Source organism: Phocoena phocoena, chromosome 7 (assembly GCF_963924675.1).
Source record: "Phocoena phocoena chromosome 7, mPhoPho1.1, whole genome shotgun sequence".
NCBI lineage: Eukaryota > Metazoa > Chordata > Mammalia > Artiodactyla > Phocoenidae > Phocoena > Phocoena phocoena.
In genome coordinates, this window is record NC_089225.1 from 94,010,457 (window position 1) to 94,027,108 (window position 16,652).

Genomic DNA, 16,652 nt, shown 5'->3' on the forward strand with positions numbered 1-16,652 from the left:
AGCACACGCACTAGAATTTAAAAACTTTTTCCCAGGAAACAAATCTGTATTGGAGGGTGTGTAGTGTGAGAGAGAGGGGAGGGGACAGAGAAAGTACAAGAGGAAGAGAAAAAAAGGGAAGGAAATAGAGACTAAACACAAGATAAAATCATGGGCATAAAGCATAGACATTGCCTTCACCATGGTGAGTCTCCAGTAATTCTATTTACCTGTCATATGAAAAATACTTTAAAAATAATATTTCAGCCTTAAAAGAACTCCTTGAATCGAAAACTAGATGAACCCTCTAGGCTCTGAAAGCACCGTCTGAAAGTGTCTGACTCTCCTGGCTTCAGTGTGTTTATAACTTAGGCTCCCTCAAGACCCCCTCCCTCCTCATGGCCTCTCCACATCTTTCCAGCTGCAGGCCTGCTTTACCCAGGTCTGATTTTCAAGAGGGACAGAAGCTAATTGGACTTAATGTTCTAGGCTGGCAGACACTTTGCAGGTTGCCAGACCCTTCGTCCAGTCAGCTCTCAGCTTGTGGGTCATTTGGTACAGAAAAGAGCCTTTTCTCTGTAAGGTTCAACTTGGACCTGCCTCCCTCAAAGAGTCAAGGGCTGCAGGCTGGACAGTTTCCTTTGAAAGGGGGTGGAGCGATTGTCAGGCACCGAAATTGATAGCTGCCATTTCTAGAACATCTCCCTAGATTCGTCTTCTGGAATTAAACCTCACTTCTTCCTTTCCAAGCTAGCGACGCTTCGGTGTTTCATGCCTCCGGGCCTTCTTACATCCCGTCTCCTTTCCAAGGAAGAATCTTCTTTCCACTTTTGATTGCCTGGAAAACTACCTTTCCTTCAGGAGTTGGATCTAAGGTCATCGCATCTGTCGTCTTTCATTATCTTTATTTTTAGAAGAAGAAACAGAATTTTAGGGAAGTTAAGTGACTTTTTGGATTCATGCTCAAATTCAGGGAAATTTAACTCCAGATATCTGACATAAAACGCTGTAAGCATTATTCTCAGTGTGAGAAAAGGGGAATGAATCTTTCGGAGAAGTGATTCCTAACTCTAGCGATTTGGGAAGCCCGAAGACCACACAGCTCCTCAACAAGGGGAGAAACGCAGGGCATCTGCGCATGCTCAGAACGTCGACGCACAGTTTCCCCGCCCCTTCCGGCCTCAACGGAAAGCGGCTCTTCCTGCGGCCCTCCAGCTCCGCGTCCGGCGGAACTGAGCTTCGGCGCCGCAGGTTCCCGCTCGGAAGAGGCAACCAAGGCGCTTGCGGAACGTCAACATGGCGCGGTCGGGGAATAAGGTAGGAACATCTGCAGGCTTGGGCCTTGCCTGTGCCGGGGGTCCGGAATTAGGAATCATGGGATCACGGCGGTGCCAAGGAGTGAGGAAGAGAGATCCCGGTGGTGGGCTGGATCAGTTGGGCCGGGGTCGAGGGTTGCGCTGTGAGAAAAGCTGGCGATTTGGAGTCTTAAGGCGGGAATTTGAGCCTCGCGCACTCCCCACCCCCGCCGCCTACTGAGCCCTTCCATCCTCTCACTTCCTCTCCACCGGTCCTCATCCTGCTTTCCGTCCCACTCCGACCTCCCCTCCGTACCTCTCTATCCCAGCCTACCCCCGACTCCATTACTTCTGAATCTGGGTTTTTTAAATCTGTGAGAATGGAAGTTAGCCACGAAACGAACCAATCCCAGAGGCTTGTAAAACTTCAGAGAAGGATTGAGTAAAATAACTTGAAATGTAAAACGTCTTATTACCTCTATAATAATCTAATATTTCGCATTTATTGCGAAAGCTTACTCTGGTGAGGCACTGATCTAACGGTTTATTCCGGTCTCATTTAATCTTCACAACAAGCCCATGAGTTGAAAACTTTTATCCCCAATTTACAGGTGAGAAAACCGAGGCCTAAAGAAAGTGAAGTGATTAGCCCAAGGTCACCCAGTCCACAAGTGGTAGAATCTGAATTTGAACACAGGCTTTCAGCTGTCAGAGTCCGGGAGAATGTCTCTCTTGCTAGGAATCTATGACCCTCAGTGACCCAGGTTAATAACATTATGATGAATTTTTAAAATGGCATTTTCAATATAGGCAGAGCGTGATAGTTGTCTCTGAAGGGTCTCTAGAGGGAGGTGTGTTCCAAGGACTTGTTCATTCATTCATCCATCCATCGGTCTGTCCATCCATCTATTCAAAACTAGGCCCTTTATTAGGCATTTGGTATACAGATAAACAAGATAGGCGTTGGAGCAGCTGATCCCTAGTCTCCTGCACTCCCCATAGGGAAATGCTGATTAAAATGATTATGAACATATGCCACTCACCTCCTTTATTCCCTTCAGCTGCTGAAAACTTTCAGCGCTAATGAAGCAGCTGTTTATGGCAGGTGGACTTGCAGCAGAATTCTAATAGCCTGTATTGCTTCAGTGTTTAAATGAAGGGTTGCCATGCTGCTCAGTTTCTTTCTCCTGGTTTTCTTCCTGCTACCAGAAGGGAGCTTGCGGTATTACGTAGACCATTCTTCTGCTTCCAGATAAGAACTTCCATACTGTGAAACCCTTTGATGCCATTTTTTGGATACCTGATTCCTGGCAAAGGACCTTTAGTCCTCTGATTTAGAGTTTTTTGTTCATAAAAGTAGCTTTTATGAACATATATTAAATAGGTGCAGCAGCGTTTTTGGGGACTCTACTTTTTAAAGGTTCTTATGCTCAGAGCATTGAAACTATGGGATGTAAATTTTATTGCTCTCAAAGGAATTTTGTAGTTTTTTACCACCCTTTCTCCAAACATGCTATTTATAATCTAGAACTCTCTTAATATTAATGCATTATGTTTAATTCTTTGTAAACTAGGGGAAAACTTAAATAGTCTTTTCTTTCCGTGTTTTGCCTTGCCTGAGATGTAACCAAATTAGAGATCATCTATAATGTCCCTGATAGGAGCTCATCTAGGTTTTTCAAACAGTTTTAGGCTCAGGAGATCATTGCTTCAGAAAACAGTAGTTCTTTCATTTATTACTTCTAAATATTATTTTTTCTCCCTTAATATGGTGTCAGATCAATCTCTATAGCTTCCATCTGTTGATCCTATTCTCTCTCTTGCGGAGCTATCTTTTATAACACAGCTGTCAACTATTTGAGGATAACAGTCAGGTTCCTCTAAATCTTCTCGTCTGGTTCAAATAGCCAGTTTTTCCCACCTGTTCCTCAGGTCACATATTCTCCAGATCCTTCTCTAATCTGCTCATTTCATGTTCAGTTGTAATTAGTGTTTCTCATAAGACGTGATGATCAGAGCTGCTCACTGTTTGTCAAGTGTGGTCTGATCAGTACAAAGCACAGGTGAGACTGTCAGTCAATGTCAAAGAATGTTAACTCTGGAAAATACCTTAGATCTCATCTAGTCCAACAACTGCTTCCTGCCTCCACAAATTAATAGTGAATTTAAGTTACATGCCCAAGAATTTAGCTACTTGGTGATAAAGATGGGACTGGATCCCAGGTCTCCTGGGATCTAGTTTAGTTTTTTTTTTTTTTTTTAAACCATAAAACCTGTCTTTTCCTTCCTTAAATTTACTACACCATTGATAGGACTGAAAATATTTTGGAGGATGGAATGGGGTAGGTGTGGGGAATGTTCTCCTGTAGCCATGTCGTACTGGTGACATTTTATAATGTCATTTTATAATCTACCCTGAAATGGAGCTGCTATTTGTTCAGGTCTCCTCCAACCCAAATCAGTTAAACTTTGGTTGCCAAACACAGAACTTTACATGTATCCATTTTACTTTTAGTTTACGTTTGCCCTATTTCCTTAGTCCCCTACATACATGATTGCTAGCCAGTGACCAGGTGTCTGTATTTATGTGGTTTCCTCTGCCTAAAACTGCCCTTGTTCACATGACCGACTCCTACTCATTCTTTTTTTTTAATATCTTTATTGGAGCATAATTGCTTTATATGTTGTGTTAGTTTCTGCTGTACAACAAAGTGAATCAGCTATATGTATACATATATCCCCATATCCCCTCCTTTTTGAGCCTTCCTCCCACCCTCCCTATCTCACCCCTCTAGGTCATCACGAAGCATCGAGCTGATCTCCCTGTGCTATGCGGTAGCTTCCCATAGCCATCCATTCTATATTTGGTAGTTTATATATGTCAGTGCTACTCTGTCACTTCATCCCAGCTTCCCTCCCCCTCCGACCATGTCCTCAAGTCCATTCTCTACATCTTCATCTTTATTCCTGCCCTGCCCCTAGGTTCATCAGTACCGTTTTTTAGATTCCATATATGTGTGTTAGCATATGGTATTTCTTTTTCTCTTTCTGACTTACTTCACTCTGTATGACGGACTCTAGGTCCATCTACTTTGTTACAAATAACTCAATTTCGTTCCTTTTTATGGCTGAGTAATATTCCATTTTATATATGTGCCACATCTTCTTTATCCATTCATCTGTCGATGGACACTTAGGCTGCTTCCATGTCCTGGTTATTGTAAATAGTGCTGCAATGAACATTGTGGTGCATGTACCTTTTTTTAAAAAAATAAATTTATTTAGTTATTTATTTTTGGCTGTGTTGGGTCTTTGTTGCTGTGTGTGGGCTTTCTCTAGTTGCAGCGAGGGGGGCTACTCTTTCGTTGCAGTGCGCAGCCTTCTCATTGCGGTGGCTTCTCTTATTGCAGAGCACGGGCTCTAGGCACGAGGGCTTCAGTAGTTGTGGCATGTGGGCTCAGTAGTTGTGGCTCACAGGCTCTAGAGAGCAGGCTCAGTAGTTGTGGCGCACGGGCTTAGTTGCTCCGTGGCTTGTGGGATCTTTCTGAACCAGGGCTCGAACCCGTGTCCCCTGCATTGGCAGGCAGATTCTTAACCACTGCACCACCAGGGAAGCCCACATGTATCTTTTTGAATTATGGTTTTCTCTGGGTATTTGGCCAGTGGTGGGATTGCTGGGTCATGTGGTAGTTCTATTTTTGGTTTTTTAAAGGAAACTCCATACTGTTCTCCAAAGTGGCTCTATCAATTTACATTCCCACCAACAGTGCAGGAAGGTTCCCTTTTCTCCACATCCTCTCCAGCATTTATTGTTTGTAGATTTTTTTGATAATGGCCATTGTGGTTTTGATTTGCATTTCTCTGATGATTAGTGATGTTGAACATCTTTTAATGCGTTTGTTGGCACCCTGTATGTCTTCTTTGGAGAAATGTCTGTTGAGGTCTTCTGCCCATTTTTGGATTGGGTTGTTTGGTGTTTTGGTATTGAGCTCCGTGAGCTGCTTGTATATTTTGGAGGTTAATCCTTTATCAGTTGCTTTGTTTGCAAGTATTTTCTCCCATTCTGCCTACTCATTCTTTAAGGTTCACCCAAGGATCATATCCAGGAGGCTTTTTCTGCCTCCTTACCCGTCCTCTCTCCCTTCCACCAGCCTTGGGTGGATGCCCCTCCTGTGTGCTCTCTTAGTGTCCACTGTATACCTCGGTCATGGAATATTGTGCTGGTATCATTTAAGTGTCTGTGTCCCCTGCTAGAATGGATTTGGTGTCTTAGTCTTCACTTTAGATTCCCAGTTTACAAACTGATTCAAATTATTGGAGTGTATCCTTTTAGCATATGTAGATTGTGACAGTCACCTATTGCCACCAAAATGCTTTCTAACAAACTACACCCCAAGTCAGTGGCTTACGACAAAAGCATCTGTATTCATACTGTGGGTCAGCATATCAGTTGCATTTGGTTTGATGTATAATATTTTTGGCTCAGCTGGGTTGGACTTGGCTCTAGCCTGCAGATTGTTTTCAGATCTACTCCCCATGGATTTGTGCTCAGGCTCAGGCCAGAGGAACAGCAGCTCCTTGGAGCATGCTCCTGTCCTGGCAGATACTTTCTAGCTTTCAGGAAATATCAGGACTATTTAAAGTTTCTCCATAGTGAAAATTTATGTGCCTTACATACACTTTCTAAGTAGAACACCTCCCTTCCCTTTATCACGCATACCCTGAATATCTATGGGTGAAATAAGTAAAGGATATCTCTTTTTCTTTTTTAAATAACCATTAATAACATTTTCTCACATGTTCTTTGGGACTTTTTTTCCAGGCAGCTGTGGTGCTGTGTATGGATGTGCGTTTTGCCATGAGTAACTCTGTTCCTGGTGAAGAATCCCCATTTGAACTAGCAAAGAAGGTGGTGACCATGTTTGTGCAGCGACAGGTAAGATTCACATTGGTCTTGAGCTTGTAACTCGTGGTTTAACTGCTTGTTGCTTCCACTTAATAATGCAAGATGCCACCCTCTTTATGTTGTCCACCCTCAGTGTTCTGGGGAAGCTGAGGGGTTATACTTCCATGTACTCATATGCTACCACTGGAGCCTGATATGTTTTTCTTTTCTCGTTTTGGCTCCTCCACTGGATATTATAACTTTTATCAGAAGCAAGAGGCAATGTGATGTCTAAATGTGGAATCTCTAGAGCCAGATGGCCTGGATTTGAATCCTTGCTCTGCCATGATACTGACTAACCTTGCAATCTTGAATAAGTCTTTCAACTACTTTGTGCCTATTCCAGTTATCGTTTACTGGTTACAAACTACCCTCCCCAAACTTAGTGTCTTAAATGACCTTAAAAAAAATCATCTCTCATGGTTCTGTGAGACGACTGGGAGTGTGAGTTGGGTGCTTCTCTCTGAGGCCTCTTGTGCAGGTGTACTCACGTGGTGGCCGGTGCTGAGTCACTGAAGGCTCGGTGGGGCTATACGTGCATCCAAGATGGCTCACCCCTGTAGCTAGTAGTTATGCCTTCTGGGGGCTGTGAGCTCAGCTGGGGCTGTCGCCCAGAACCCTTACCTGTGGCCTCTCCATGTAGCTTGGGATGCTCACAGTATAGCAGTTGGTTCTAAAAAGGAGTGTTCCAAGAGTGGGTATTCTAAGAGACTTGCTTATGTGGCTTTGTATGACCTACCTCTAGAAATGCCAGAAGGTCATTTCCACTGCCTTCTATTAGTCAATCAGGTCGCTAAGCTATCTCACATTCAGTGGGATGGGGAGGGGGCGGGAATTAGAGTCCCCTATTGTTTTAAGGGATAGCCTCCAAATACAGGGAGAGAAGGAATGGATGGAGGCCGTCTTGAAGACTCTCTACCACGGTGCCTCAGTGAATATCTCTAAGATAAAGTACTTAGTACTTGACGTATTGTAAATGCTATATGTGTTTTTATTATCATTATTACTACTACTACCATTATTATTAATTTCTGCCCTTTCTACCTGGTCTGACTGCTACTTTTGCGAAGTCCATGAAGTCCTTCATTCACTACTCCTCTGGACACGTCTGCTGTTTTTTCTGGGTGTTGCCTTTTCTCCTGGGCACTGTTACCTCCCACCTGTCATCCTAGATTTTTACAAGTTCTGATAACCTGGAGTCCTTAATATCTCAAAGAAAATGAGGATGCTTCTAACCCCATTCTGGGTTATAGTAATTTGTGTTGGTTGTATTCAAGTAGTGCTGCTGTGCCCTAACGTAGTATAGATTTTTTTAAAAAGGGAAACAGTGCTTTCAGTTTTTATTTTTGGCTCTGCCCCTCGCATGGGAGTTGAAGTGAAATCTGGAAGGCTGGGAGACAAAACCTGGTGCCGCTCCCATGCTGCATTCAAATTTCCTCCCCTCTCCTGACTGAGGTTTTGTTGTCGAACAAGATTACCTTGCCTTAAGATGAATTCTTGTGCAGGAGGCGGCTAGAATTCTAGCTGGCTTGCCCCACTGGCGTGCTGGGAATATTTGAACCCCAGCAGCTGGGACCTTCCCTCCATATACAACTGGCAGTTGCAGCTGGAGTTGTTAACAGACCAAACAGAGGTGAAGAGTGACAGAATTCCATCCTCTGCCCATGCAGTGTTCTTTTTACTGACACAGAAGGCTTCTGTTAATAAGTAGGTGGGAACAGGACTGCCTCTTGTGTCGCACGCTATTTCTTGTTTTCATATTTCATTATGGAATGCTTCATAAAAGAAGCAAACTGAGAGTAATATGATGGAAAGCTGTTTTCCCATTGTCTAGAACTACAACAGCCCTAAAGTTTTACTATATTTGTTTGATTTTTTTTTCTTAAAAAATAAAATGTTAACTTAAAGCCCCTTGTGTATCCCCTCCCAACCCTTTTCTTTCCTCTTCTTCCCCTCCTTTCCTCAGAATTTTCATAGTTATTACTGCACATACTTTATACCTTGGATCTCAGTGTATCTATAAATAATATTTAGTATTGTATGAAGCTCTCAAAAGTGTATGTAATAGTATTATTCAGTACATATAATTCCACAACTTATTTTTCTCAGTCTTTTGTTTTTGAGATTTATTCATGTTGGTAAACATTGAACAAATTTATTCATTTTTTTTTTACTAGAGTGTAATATTCCATTGTATAAATATTTTTCAGTGTGCTTTTGCATTCTTCAGTCGATGGATAGTTAGTTTTCAGATTGGCCCTGTTATAAACAGTGCTGAAGTGAACTGGAACTTTCTTGTCTCTTGCCTCTTTGTGTACATGTGCAGGAACTTCTCTGCAGTATATATACCTGTAAGTGAAATTGCTGGGGTATAGAATATGAATCAGCAATTTATTTTTAATCTCTGGAAAATTTAAACCTTGTATAGTCATTCCAGAAAGACAGACTAAAATCTTTTCAAATGATACATAATTAGTTTTCACTGGGAATTAGAGTCTGATTTGGGTAGAAGCAAATCAAAGAAACTCATCAAGAGCAGTTACTGCCCTCCCATTCCTCCACCACAAATTGTGCTGGAAGGATGGGAACTGTAGTCAATGAAAAAGTCTGCTTAGAACCTAGGAATTATCATTGCTCATCAGTCCCACGGACCAGTTAGCCCAATATTCTATTGTTGACGGTGGCCCCAGGGACCTGCCATAGGGAGGTATGGTTGTCTTGCTCCCTGAAGGTTAGATATCTAATGGTTTCCAGGTGATATTGTATGATTTCAACCTTCTAACCTGCTTCTCTAGGTGTTTGCTGAGAGCAAGGATGAAATTGCATTAGTCCTTTTTGGTACAGATGGCACTGAGAACGCCCTTGCTGGTGAGGGCCAGTATCAGAACATCACAGTGCACAGACACCTGATGCTACCGGATTTTGACTTGCTGGAGGACATTGAAAGCAAAATCCAACCAGGTTCTCAACAAGCTGACTGTATCCTTTTTGATCCAGAGAAGACTCTTAAGAAATTTCCTTTAATCTGGGGGATTGTAATCTAGTTTGGTGAGGTTCTCTAAGAGTCCTAGCTCTGAGTATGTGGACGTTTTTGGCTCTGAGAACACGGAGGTGATGTGTGTTAGGACTGAATGTGACGTTAACTAGGTTGGGTTGGGTGCCTGGACTCCACACCCTGCAGTAACTTGCTCCTTCTCTGCACTAGTGACGTTGGGAGGTATCAGAAGGGGGTATATGTGTTGACTATGTGTAGAGGGTTTGGTGGTGGCAATGGTTGGAAATGTTTGGACATAGAGAAGCTATTTTTAGAAGAGTATAGCATTAGCATTCTCCTAGCCTTCCTGGATGGAGGATAATTGTATGCCAAAAATCAGACTGATAACCCAGACTGTGAGACTAACAGTTCCTTCCACAGGTGCCCTGGTTTTAAGGGGTTCCTCTTATTTTTCTAAACAGTGGTGCCATCCCTGGTCACTGGGAGGTGCTGCTGTGCTGGGAGTGACTTACAAATGCTACATTATGGCTCACTTCATGTGTAAGAATGGACTGTAATCACAGAAGATGGGTTCTAGATACTGTAAAATGGCATCATAATTTTTCATTAAATGAGCGGAATATGTCAGATTACCTTTTGGTTTATTTCATTTTTCCTGTTTATATGTTTCAGGAAGTGTACTTTGATTTATAACATATATGAATATATGTTAGTGAAATAGACTTGGAAGAAGGGCACTTGGGCAAGTACTTTTAACTCATCACACTGTCAGCCCAGTGTCCACAATTTCCAGCATTGTAGATTTCACTGGAAAAAAGTTGCGTGTTCTTGGGATAAAGGGACTGTTTGGTGTTATCTTCTGCCCTTAACTAGCTGAGTTCTGGATGCCCTCATTGTGTGCATGGATTTGATTCAACAAGAAACTGTGTAAGTATCTCAACTGAAGAGAGCTGGAAATGAGCCTGTCTGTGTGGAATCAGACCATTTGGAAAATAAACCCTTGCAAGGCTATAATTGTAGTACCTGGGAGAGTTGCTTGTACGTACCTCTGTGGAGGCTGGGAGGGGATCCTTTTTTATCGTAGTGACCACATCTTTAACTGAAGTTAAAGTTAGGAAATCAGAGACATACTATTTCCATAATGCTCAGAAATTTTGCCTAAGATGCTCAAAGCATGAGTCATGACTGGGTTGGTTATATGTTTAGTAGGAACCTAGCTGAGCATCAGCAGCACACGGACTTCTGGAATGTAATCACCTTTGTTAGCTGGAGCTAGATTCATTCCTTACGCTTTTTCTGCTCAGTGACCAAGTACATTTGAATGTTTAGGAAATAACTCAGGAGAATGATTTCTTAACATGCTAACTCTCTCTTCTAGAGGAAAGAAGTTTGAGAAGAGGCATATTGAAGTGTTCACTGACCTCAGCAGCCCATTCAGCAGAGATCAGCTGGGTATTATAATTCATAACTTGAAGAAATCTGGCATCTCCCTGCAGTTTTTGTAAGTCCATAAGAATAATATTTGCAGACAGATCTTGTGCTCTTCTAATGCAGTGATAGGACCCCTTCGTAGAGCACTCAGTTCTCAAGAGTCCTCTCTGCTCTGAGTCAGAATCTGTCAAATCACTGACTTCAGCCAACGTTCATTGATTACTCTCTTGTGTTCCAGGAACTCTTCTGAGTTTTGATGATAAAGGGATGAATGTCACGGGGAAACCTGGGAGTTTAGCTCAGTAGCAGATGTTTGCTTGTGCTGTTCTTGGACCCAAAGAATTGAGGAATTAGAGGAATCTTTTAAGGACATTCAGTTCATCTCCTGCCTGCATAGAAGACTTTACCCAAACAATTACCAGATTGGTGGTGTCTTTTCTTAAACAGCCTAGAGGACTGTGTCTTAAAGACAGTAGATGTTTTTAGGATAGAGAGGAATGTCAACTTGGGAACAATTTTAAACACGTATGCTTATTTTTAAGTCTTTTTCAGATCTAAAGGATACACACACATTTATAAAATGTAATTTGCTTGTGCATATTTACAGATGAGGTATACAAACTTAGGAGGAAAATATTTTTCACAATTTGTTAGGGAGAGAGTCCCTCCTCCCCCAATAACTTGAATTTCCCCTCCAGGCACTTACTTTATCTTATAGCCCTAACAGAAAGTTCTTTCCACTACATTAATCCTTCCTGCTGCATCTGAAACCTGTTTTTTCTTGTCCTATTTTTGGTAAAAGCAGAGTGGTAGTATAGAATGTTGAATTATTAGGGGCACTCCTTTTTTGGATTGAGAGCCCTACCAAGAAGCCTCCAGCTCTGAGTGGTAAGCCTACAGCTTCTTTAAAATGCCTGCCATGGAGAATTAAGAACCTCTCTTGCATGTACGTACCTCTTAAGACTGCTGAGGGGCAACTCCTTTCTGTAGAACTGTAGAAAAATAGTTCAGAATAACCCATCAAGCTGATACTTGATACGACGGTGCTTCAGAGAAATTAAGTGCTTTTTAAGTGACTCTTCTTTTCTTATTGAGTTGAGGTTTTCTCAGCACTTCAAAAGCCCAGCTCGGTTTCTGTTCCCTGTTCATAATCTCAGATGCCTTTACATCCTTGACACATACTGCACTTCTGTCAATGTCATTGGAAAGGGCTACTTTTTTTTATATGAGCAATGCTGTAAAGCAAGCTGAAGACAGAACATAGCCTCTTCTTCCACTTGCTTGTTATTTGACTGGTTGTATTTTTTTCTTGGGTAATACCCTTCTTCCTTTGCTGCAAACTTCTAGCATGTGAAGTAGAGTTTTTGCTCTTATTGTTTGGTGTATCCCATGTATGGTGGATTGTTCTAGTTGGACTGGACCTTCCTGACCCTTCATTTTCATGTTAATCGTCCCTTCTTCCTGGTTGATGCTCTGGAAACAGCAACAGCCTGGTGCAAACCTGACGTGCCGTACCCTGCTTGCTGGAAGCTCTTTTTCATGTAATGCAGGACATGCACATCTCTCATGCTAAGAATACATAGAAAAAATGGAAACATGAAGCTCTGTTTTGATGATAACAAATGAAATGATAAAGGAATCACCATAAAAATCCACATGGGGTGACCAGCAGGTAATTTTGAGTAAACTGAAAAGATCTCTGAATTTAACTGTTTGGGTTTCCAGGGACAAACTAGGGTGACATGCTACAGTGGAAAGAACCTTGCTCTTTCAGTCAGATGACTGAGTCTTTGCTCAATCACTTATTAGCTTTATTAGCTATACGGTTTTGGCCAAATTATTTCATTTCTGTAGCTTCCGTTTCTTTTCAGAAAATGGAGGTAGAAATCTCTATCCAACTAACACATAAGGATGAAATGAGATTGTTTATATAAAAACATTTATAAAGTGTCATGTAGAATATTACCATAAAATGTGTTTGGTTGGTTTACTTTTCAGTTTGTATATTGATTATTGAATATTCCCATGACTGGTAACCCCACTCTAGTTTTAGTCTCATTTCAGTCAAACAACTGGAGTGAAACACAGGAACAAAATTGGTTTTACTTATTTCTAGCAATTAACTGGTTTCTGTATAGGAATTCTCTATCTGAAATAATGATGACGACATTGTTTGAGTTTTAAGTATTTTATACACTTTCTCTTATTAATCTTTATAATAATCTTGAGAGATCATTAATGGGCATTTGTTTGTTTATTTTTGTCTGCCTAGAATGTCACCCAGCCTTTTTCTAGGAAGCGTTCCTTCCTACTTTTTAACTTCATGGCTTGAATGAGAGCTGACATCTAGATCTGGCTCCTAGGCTACCACTAATTCCTGGTTTTTTGAATTGGAGAGTAGAGGGTTAAACCCTCAGTCCCTCTTTGGTAGTGGAGTTGGGCATTATGAGCTTGAAAGTGTTCAGAAACAATGTGGAGGAAGCCAGTCTGAAAGAGCGGGGCCAGCATAAAGGCAAATGAAAATGAAATATGGAGATAGAGAGTGGGAGGGTCACAGAATCCTTGTGGTGTTTGAGACTCTGGGTCTAGTCATCCTAAGGCCATGTGCAGCCTTGCCCTTTCAATTATTTTGTTATGTTAAGCCAATAAATTACCCCCATAAAAGCCAAACCAAAGAGACTTCGGTCACTTGAAACTGATAGAATATTGGTCAAGGTAGATAGTGCCATTTGATGGTTGAGAAATGTAAAGCTCAGAGAGGCTGACTGACCATTTTCTCATAGCTAGTGAGTGACAGTCACAGAATTGGAACCCCATTTATTATTTGGCTTCAGAGCTTTTCTTCTTAAGTACTTCTGGTCTTTTCCTGATAGTTTGCCTTTCCCAGTTGGCAAGGAAGATGGAACTGGGGACAGAGGAGATGGCAACTTGCTCTCCGACCACCATGGGTCCTCCTTTCCTCCAAAAGGAATCAGTGAGCAGCAAAAAGAAGGTATTCGGATGGTGAAAAAGGTGATGATGTCTTTAGAAGGTGAAGATGGGCTGGAGGAAATTTATTCCTTCAGGTAAGACATGAAAGCATTGTTTACAACTTTCAGTTGTAAGCATATTAATTTTTCTTCTGATCAGACGGCTCCCTAATGCTTTTCCTTTTCTGGGCCACTTTTGAATTAGCAGTTATACTTTAGTATTTCAATTTTTATTAAAGAAATGGTGCACCAGCCCCTAATCCCATTTTTTGAAGTTTGCATGGTTGGTGCAAGATTTCTTATTTATTTGCAAGACTATGTCGGTAGAGTTTGGAAATACATAGATATAACGAACGATCTAACAAGTCAAATTATAAAAGATGAGGTAGTAGATTTCTTCTTTATGCCGAGCTTGGGGCACATTTCTTGGGCCCTTCCTTGTCATACACCTAAAAAACATTCTTAATTATAAAAAGTGATGTTAGATCTGAGATAATACTTAATATCCTCTAATCTTCTGATTTAGGTTTTAGGAGGCAGTATACTATAATATAGAGATTTTTTAAAAAAAACTTTTGGTCTCAACATAGTTTGGTCAGGCAAAAACAAATCAAAACAAAGCAAAACCCCCAAATATTAAGAATTTACAACCTGTTTATTCCATGTGGGCTTTGTAAAGGCAAAATGATTTAAGAAATGTGAAATCCCTGAAGTACCATATAACGATTAGTCAAGCTACTTTTTTTGGCCATCCAATTAGAGACTGTGGGAGAGATGATCTCCTTTATCTGTATTATTCTTGGTTGGAATTGGATATATATTTTGATCAAAGAACCTGAGAGGGGTCCATAGCATCTAGAATGGTGTGTATTTGAAGGGCCTGATTTGGTAAAAGTGGCAATAGAATACCACACTGTATGGCTGTGGAGTTTCAAATCCTCAGGGATACTGCTACTTGATGTTAAAGAATTAATTCCAGTTTATTAATAAATACACAAAATACAAGCATTTTAAGAAAAGTTCTTAATTGAAGTAGAGGTTCAGTTGAAATAAAGGTTAAACAGTTAGGATTTTTTTGAGTAGCAGTAGTGTGTATCTGCTCTACTTTTTATTTTCAATCACAATTTTCAAATATTTCTGGTGAGCTATAATTGATAAGCAATCAGCCTGCTTTTCTAAACATAGATACTATTGAAAAATTGCAGGTAAATGGGAATTTTAGAAATTGAACTGTAATTTCCCAAGGGGTTGTCAAAGGAGTCAATGAAGAATCCTGTAAAGTGATGTTTCTTTGCCATAATATGTGTTCTAATTGTAATACATGCAAATATGTGTTCCTAAATTATTGTTCTTTCAAATTTGGATATGGCTTTCTCTAACATGGGAATACATGTCTAAAGCTAACATATTCACCATGATATTGTAAAGAAGAATATAGGCCAATAAAATTACCTAAAAAAGTTTCTTTTCCTGTAACATAGCAAGGAGGGAAATTACTATGTGCTGTCCTAACCATTTGAAGTTACTTTGATTTTAGGTCTGCCATGAAGGTGTGGATCAGAACTTTGCCATCTGATACAGTAGCCATTATCCACATGTGGCTATTTAAATTTATTAAAATTAAATAAAATTTAAAACTTAGTCTGTCAGTCATAGTAGCCACTGAGTTAAAGAGCTCAGTACCCTATTGGACAAGAATAGTTAGAAATAGAATACTTCCCTCATTGCACAAAGTTGTACAGAACAGCCCTGGACTAGACTTATCCTCATCTAGAAGACATTAGAGGAAGATAACTTGACTTCTAATTGGGGAGCTTCAAATCTGCAGAACTCATCCAGTTGTTCTCAGATGTTACATATAAGAGGCTGGTCTTTAGAATTTCCCCTGGAACAGAATCCAAACCTCTTGATGGTTTTAGACGTGACTCATAATCAGACTAGCAATGTCCTATGAGACAGGTTAGACCTGGTTTCAGACCCATTCATTCCTCAGTGAATACAAAGCCAAGGTGTACCGTAAGCTTTGGAGCAGGGTATCAGGTAGAATATCTACTATTCATTGTAGATTATTTCTGAAAATTGGAGTCTCTTGAGGCCTCTTTGTCCATAACTCTGGATAATGTCAGATAATCCTTAGTGAATACCACAAATTCCACCTATCTCCTATGATTTTCTCTGTTGTGTTTGATTAGGAACCAGATGAAAATAGAACTGATCTTCACTAGTATTCAAATGAAGTAGCCCTCTGCATTGTGTTTGCTACTTCCCAATTCCCTTTCCCTATGCAGTGAGAAACCTACCTGCTTTAAGACTGAGTGTGGACTGCTAAATTCCTTTATCCCATGGAGAGTCATTATTTAATTCTCTCCACTGTGTGCATATACTTACCATGTCTTTTATTTAAGAGAATGGAAATGAGCTAAAGAATTGCAGCGTTGTGAACAGTGATGATACAGGATGGAGCCCACCCTTTGATATCTTAGAGCAGGGCTTTTTGTCCTCAGGTCCATGGTTTTCAGGGAGCTGGTGTATGCAAACACATTTATGAATGTGTTTTTATCACATCCTCACAGTGTCCTTGGTCCTGAAAAAAAAATGTTAAGAACAACTGGCCAAGTTGAAGAAAAGATTGAATAGGGGGAAGGTAAAGATGTTCCTTTTCACCTATCAGTAAAGGAATTCAACTCCTTCCTCCTAAGCCAACTCATTTGTATTCTGGCTCTCTCCCAACTGATGGTCGCCACGAGTTTTCCTTGCCATCCCCTGCTGTTCTTCTCTTTATGATCAACAGCATCTCACTTCTCATTCTAGACAACTAAATGCAATATCCAGCACAGGTTAACATTTTTAAAATTGCTGCTTTCATAATACATTTTTCTTTATTAAGTGAGAGTCTGAGACAGCTGTGTGTCTTTAAGAAAATTGAGAGGCGTTCCATGCCCTGGCCCTGTCAACTGACCATTGGCTCCAATTTGTCTATAAAGATTGTGGCTTATAAATCGGTAAGTGGTAGGTACACATTTTTAAAGAAATGTTAG

General features: G+C 40.8%; 1 protein-coding gene across 1 annotated transcript in view; it reads left to right on the top strand.

Moving 5' to 3' along the window:
• Positions 1-1,246: 1,246 nt before the first annotated feature.
• XRCC5 (X-ray repair cross complementing 5) overlaps positions 1,247-16,652 on the top strand; it is a 99,371-nt gene continuing 83,965 nt past the window's right edge. The window contains exons 1-7 of the mRNA XM_065880459.1: positions 1,247-1,296; positions 6,097-6,210; positions 9,015-9,198; positions 10,093-10,141; positions 10,593-10,715; positions 13,519-13,710; positions 16,502-16,616. Coding sequence (XP_065736531.1) covers positions 1,276-1,296; positions 6,097-6,210; positions 9,015-9,198; positions 10,093-10,141; positions 10,593-10,715; positions 13,519-13,710; positions 16,502-16,616 — 798 coding nt within the window. The 5' untranslated portion in view covers positions 1,247-1,275. The remainder of the gene's footprint in view (positions 1,297-6,096; positions 6,211-9,014; positions 9,199-10,092; positions 10,142-10,592; positions 10,716-13,518; positions 13,711-16,501; positions 16,617-16,652) is intronic.